Genomic DNA, 6,226 nt, shown 5'->3' with positions numbered 1-6,226 from the left:
TTTCCTGACCTACTTTGTGTAGTGGGTGGACCCCCGCAGGAGTGCTTGTGGGGGTAAGTCATATGAGTACCAAGTTTGATTTAAACTGCTCCAGGCTTTCCAGAGTTTTGCAGGAACATACACATGTATATAGCAGGGGTAAATCCTGGTGCAACAGCTCCTGGTAACTTTTCCACCTAACCCTAAAAGATCCTCCCCATTGGTTACTGCCATGGCCACTGCCCTCTTCCTGGAACATCTCCCCCACCTCTGGGAATGTGACATCACCAGCCCAGCCATGTAGCCATGGCAACATTATAAACAAATGTTTAATGTTGGATATGTGCGCATGTTAGGCGTGCAGTCCCCTCAGGAGCGCACCAGCACAAGGCACCTTTTGGTGGGCATCAAAGTGCATGAGAATTTGATTGCGAATATTATATTTCAATACTGTATATTATATATCTCCATCACGCATACACATTGCAGACACATACATAACACAACACATACAGTAAGGGATGCTACTATTCACTACTGCTCGGCACCGACACCTAAAGGCAGCCGGAATTTTAAATCAGCCGCCAGTAGAAGCAAGACGCCGGAGTGAGGGGAAAGTAGAGGGGTGTGCTGCACTCTTCCCCTCACACACAGGCAGCTACAGCAGCAGGGCTCACAGGCAGCAGTGGAGAGCACTGGCAGCACTGTGGGGGCATACAGTATGTATAACTGCCACCATGGAGGCCTACTGTAGGTGCTCTAAAGTTACAAGGCATACGCCTAGGGGGTGCTTCAAAGTTTTCTTGCTAAGGGTGCTAGTAGGCCTGGAGCCATCCCTGCCTCTGGGTGACTTGGATGAACTTACGCCCCTGTCTGTACATACATTACCATGAATGTAGCAATAAAGACTTCGCAGCACAGTGAGATGGACAACTTGATTTTATTTGCTAAAACACACAAGAGAAAGTACTTTGTCCGGCCAACTCCTAGATATGATACTACAATTAGCACAGGAGATGTCCACTCGTTGAGGAGTCAGGGGTGGAGTAGATGACATGCGGAAATATGATGACGGCCCCTTTCCAGTCTGATCTGTGTGCAGAAACAGAACAGTCAAATATAGCGCCCATAACAAATGTTATAGAATTCCAGCAATGCCGTTACACTGCCGTCCAAGGTCATATCAGAGGATTCAGGGGATAATGCAGGATATTTCCCAGGAGTCTAATGAAGGCGGGGCCAAAATGACGCAATTATAATAGAATCTATCCCCTTAACAAAGACCAGCGAATCACAGCAATGTACCATGAGAGGGCGGGGCTTCATGATATCTTTCCAAGTCTCTCTCTTGCGTGGAAAATGCCCATAGGTTCAACCTGCATGGAAGGTTTTCCATGCTGGGGGGCGGGGCCAGACCACTTGGCATCAAATTGCATCATTTTGGCCCCTCCCATAGACCCGTGAATACTTGATTAAAGCGGGCTGGATCGAAAGATAACCACAAGCAAAGTGCAAAATGTCTAAGACCTAAATAGAATATTGTAGGTTACATATAATACAGTAATGATACAACGGTTCCCCTGAGATTGCAGACAGGCCCTGGGTTTAGGATCTATGATCTTACCTCCAGACTCCTTATTAGTTTGAGCAGGGATAGGGCAGGACGGCTTCCCCATTTTGCTCTGTAAGGAAAGATCAAATAAAAGGTAAAGACGAGACAAGATACAGAGCACATCTTCTGGCAGCCACACATAAAGGAACCAACTCTTCACCTATATATAGGTCTATTGTCTGTGTGTCACCGAAACACTGCCAACTGTTGGCAGCAAGTGAAACTACATCTAGCTTTCGAAGCATTTGCTTTGAGCGGCCTTACTAGTTTATTACGGTGTAATAAAGGTTGTTTCAATCATTGGATTTACTGTACTATAGTATATGAAGAGCTGTATTAAATAGTTTCATAATCCTGCCATAGAACGTTATTCTAAACTGCATCCATCAATGTATAACGGTTTGTAAATAGAGCTGAAGATTTCATTTAACATTGATTTTTGATAGAATGTGCCATCTATTTTAGACTACGAGCAGGAAAAAAAATAATAAATGCAAAATTCCTTTTCATGAAGTGTCAGTCCCCCTTCCCCACATTAACAGAAAACTCAGTGGCACCAAGAGAGGGGGAGGGACTGCTAATTATCTGGGCTCATGCCGGAAAGAGGGGCCCTGTTACCTGGCAGCAGCTGCAGCAACTCTTATCAACTCAGTACATGCTGCTGTCTGCTGGGACGCCAAGGAGGTGCTTAAAGTGGTATTTTTTTCTAAGGGTGCATAGCCATGCCTCCTGCTTTAGGCCACGCCCCCTGAAAAGTACCAGAGCCCGGCCAGGCTCTTTACTGTCCTGGGCACACGCATTGCCGCCTGCATACGTATGTAGGTAGTTTACCTTTCGCATAGTAATCATAGACTTTAACCATTTTCGGTTGTAAATTATCCACCCTGTCAATCAATTCTAGATTTAGATCAAAGCTGAGGATTTTTTCGTCGACCTGTAAGCACAAAAAAGACAAGAGGTTAGAATAGGATGGGCCAAACTGCCCCCATCCAGGTCCTGGAAGCGATGCCAAGACAAATAGGGAAGTTAGCTTTATAAGGCGTGCATGCCCGTGTTACTCTGACAGAGCAAATGAGATGTCCAAGTCATAGCACTCCCAGGACTGATCATAGAACTCCCAGCACCGATCATAGAACTCCCAGGACCGATAATAGAACTCCCAGCACCAATCATAGAACTCCCAGCACCAATCATAGAACTCCCAGCACCAATCATAGAACTCCCAGCACCAATCATAGAACTCCCAGCACCAATCATAGAACTCCCAGCACCAATCATAGAACTCCCAGCACCAATCATAGAACTCCCAGCACCGATCATAGAACTCCCAGCACCGATCATAGAACTCCCAGCACCGATCATAGAACTCCCAGCACCGATCATAGAACTCCCAGCACCAATCATACAACTCCCAGCACCAATCTCCCAACTCCCAGCACCAATCTCCCAGCACCAATCACACAACTCCCAGCACCGATCCTACAACTCCCAGGACCGATCCTACAACTCCCAGGACCGATCCTACAACTCCCAGGACCGATCCTAGATCTCACAGGACCGATCCTAGATCTCACAGGACCGATCCTAGATCTCACAGGACCGATCAAACTGCACAACACATCCAAAGGAACAACTAAAGCTGGGCGCACATTGGAGTGGTGGGCATTCATTCAGACATTGGAATGCCCTTGAGCAGGGATTGCCCATACACATTGCAACGCATTTAATGAAGGGCAGTACAATCATGTTCCATCCTTCATTAACATAAACAAGGTCACTAGCTAGAGCACTGGATTTGACCCTATAGACAGTCACTAGCGACCATGGAAGCCCACATTCATACATACACACTGAGTGCTGTAGGCAACTTGTCATTACAATACAGCAAAGTGGCCCAGCCTTGCTCCAACGTGCACCCAGTTTACGGAGCACCTGTCTATATGCCGGACTACACACTGGTATATAGGACTCTAAGCCAATTTTGTTTGGACCATGTTGGCCCTGTAATAGTTACATACAGATGGAGCGCACTCCATCCAGTGGTGGTCTGGCGGTCGGTTCGCCAACCTTCAGCCACCAGAAGGGGACGCGCGCGCACGAGACAACGGAGCTCACTGCCAGTCGCCCCCAATTCCTCGCTCCCCCCTAACCCGGCCCATCTCCCTGAAGCGGAGACGGGCAGGGTTCATGTCCCCCGCCGCCTGGAAACTGGGACGCGCATCCCAGTCAGATGGAGCGCCATCTCACCAGCGGGGGCATTCTGGCGAGCCCCGGTGCTGGCTAAGAGGGTCTCCGTCTGTACATAGCTGACGCTAACAGTTCATCAAGCTGACCATTTTCTAACAGTGATTATACAGTACAACAAGCTGAGTAACTCACAGAAATAAGGTACAGAATGACACGGGTGTCCTTCAGTTCAACTTTAGGCACTTGAAATTTTAGCTGTGAAAAGAACACACAAATTATGAAAAAGACTTGAGAAATGTATAATTATATTTTTGCCAATCTTGTTGCACCCAGATAATCCAAGTTCTGACCGTTTGTGGTTCCAGTTGTGTTTCCTTTTTTACCCCAGCACTAGTACAGTTGCCATTAGTAATTGTGTGGCCGGCCTGGGACCAGAGTCCCAGTTTCCCAGTTGCCCCAGCCCTACTTGCAAAATCTGACCATCCAGTATTTGTTTAACCTAGGCAGATACCGTGCTGGTTCATGGGGGCCAAGAAATGCTGAGCACTGAAATAACTGCAGCACTATTAGAATTACTGCATGGCCACCAATTTGATTTGATGGCCATAGTCATCGATATCTATGATACTGCAGCTCTTAAGCCTCTCTCTTTTGTCCATTAGAGAGTGATTGTGCCTTTGCGAGTGAACTAGAATAACCCCCTGAGTACATTTTGGTACACACTGTCTACATATTAAAATGAAAGAAAGATCCTTCTGACTACCCCATAAACACATATATCTTCCCATTTAATACCTGATTGAGTGATGTTTGTTCAACTCTATACCCGGACAGCAGCTCCAACTCTATTAAAGCCATGTTCGACTGATTGTTGGTTCCGTGATAGCTGCAAACAATTGTGGTGAGAAAAGAACACAATAGATCAGATCAGGGCTGGTGTAAGACTTCTCTGCATCCGAGGCAAAGCTTCAACCTGCTGTCTCCCCAGCAACCCCATATTTCCAGCAATACCCACTTCCAAGGATGGAGGTGGAGTCTAAAAGTTCCACAGCTGCCGCCTACATTAAGCACAACAAGGATGTCTTACTCAGACACCCTTCATTTTGCAATAGGCAGAATTGGTGGCGCCCCAGATACCGGCACCCGAGGCAGCTGCATACCCTCCAACATGACCCATTCCATTAGGTACAAAATGCTCTGTTCGTGGACTTCCCTGCCAGTGGCAGTTACAGAGGTTGGACTCCAGTACAGTCCAAATTTCAAAGAGGGGGGTCACATTAACTGCCAGTGAGTTCAGGACAGTGATGATTGAGGTGGCAGTAGGTGTGGCTCCCCTATAAGAATATTGGACTGTGCCGCAGCCCCATCTCTGCAACTGCCACTGGCAAGTAAGTCCAGAAACAGAGCATTTTGTACCTAATGGAATGGGTCATGTTGGAGGGTATGCAGCTGCCCAATGGTAAAGCAGGTCCTGGATTAGAAGTCAGTACAGTGCAATACAGTAGAGTTCACCGGAGGTGCGTAGGGTCAACCATATATATATATTTTTAAAGTGACAATCATTTACACGGCATGGTTTCACCTTTTAAAATAATGCGGCCTTCAAATATAAAAAAAAAATGAAAAAGTAAAGCTGTGTACACACGGGGGCGATATCAGCACATATCGCTGGCAATATGGTTGCTGAGCGACCATTTGCCAGTGATTTCATGTACTGTGGGAGATAAATCGCCAGGAGCGTGCTCCCGCTGCCAGCCCTTCATGGTCACAGGAGCATGCTCCTCCGATTATGGGTAAAAATCGCTGGTCGCAGGTGCTGAGCTGGTGCACCAGCGGCTATTGATTTCTAGTCAAAAAGAGGTAGAGACAGAATGAGACAGAATAGCTTGCAATTTTCAGCCAAACTCGCTGATCTCTGATGAAAACAGTACGCTGAGCAGTATATTGCTGAGAGATATTGGGGGAGATTCTCTAAGAATCTCCGCCCCCCTTCGCCGCCCATCGCATATTTAATTATCGCATATGCTGTAACATATGCGATAATTAAGGCAAAGGACAGCTCTTGCGTTAAGAGCTGTCCTTTGCGGTGACAGTCGCCGGGTCCCAGCAGGTCCCGGCGGCTCTCCTCCTCCCTGCACCCAGAAGAGGATCAGTGCAGGGAGGAGGTCACAGGTCCGGGCAGCACTGCGCTGTGCTGCCCGGACACAGGTGAGGGGGGAGGGGGCGATGCGGGGCGGCGGGGGGTCGGCGCGGGGCGGCGGAGGGTTGCGATAGAAGCCCATTGGCTTCTATGGGGCATCGCCAGATTTTTCTGGCGATGCCCCCCGCCGCGGTAACCCGGCGGGGGATGCTTACAGCATCCCAAAATGCGGTTAAAAACCCTGATAACGGGGTATTTACCGCATTTTTAGCTTAGAGAATCTCCCCCATTACCAGTACGCTGAGCAA

The 6,226-nt window shown here is 47.9% G+C and overlaps 1 protein-coding gene across 1 annotated transcript in view; it reads right to left on the bottom strand.

Moving 5' to 3' along the window:
- Positions 1-903: 903 nt before the first annotated feature.
- The window catches only part of LOC146009363 (ovostatin-like), a 69,525-nt gene continuing 64,202 nt past the window's right edge, over positions 904-6,226 (bottom strand). Inside the window, exons 32-36 of the mRNA XM_083149663.1 lie at positions 4,574-4,664; positions 3,971-4,033; positions 2,423-2,525; positions 1,604-1,661; positions 904-1,071 (exon numbers count right to left, since the gene is read on the bottom strand). Coding sequence (XP_083005789.1) covers positions 1,618-1,661; positions 2,423-2,525; positions 3,971-4,033; positions 4,574-4,664 — 301 coding nt within the window. The 3' untranslated portion in view covers positions 904-1,071; positions 1,604-1,617. The remainder of the gene's footprint in view (positions 1,072-1,603; positions 1,662-2,422; positions 2,526-3,970; positions 4,034-4,573; positions 4,665-6,226) is intronic.

Source organism: Crinia signifera, chromosome 6 (assembly GCF_055691185.1).
Source record: "Crinia signifera chromosome 6, ASM5569118v1, whole genome shotgun sequence".
Lineage (NCBI taxonomy): Eukaryota > Metazoa > Chordata > Amphibia > Anura > Myobatrachidae > Crinia > Crinia signifera.
The sequence above is the reverse complement of the archived record's forward strand: the minus strand, read 5'-3'. Positions and strand labels throughout refer to the sequence as shown.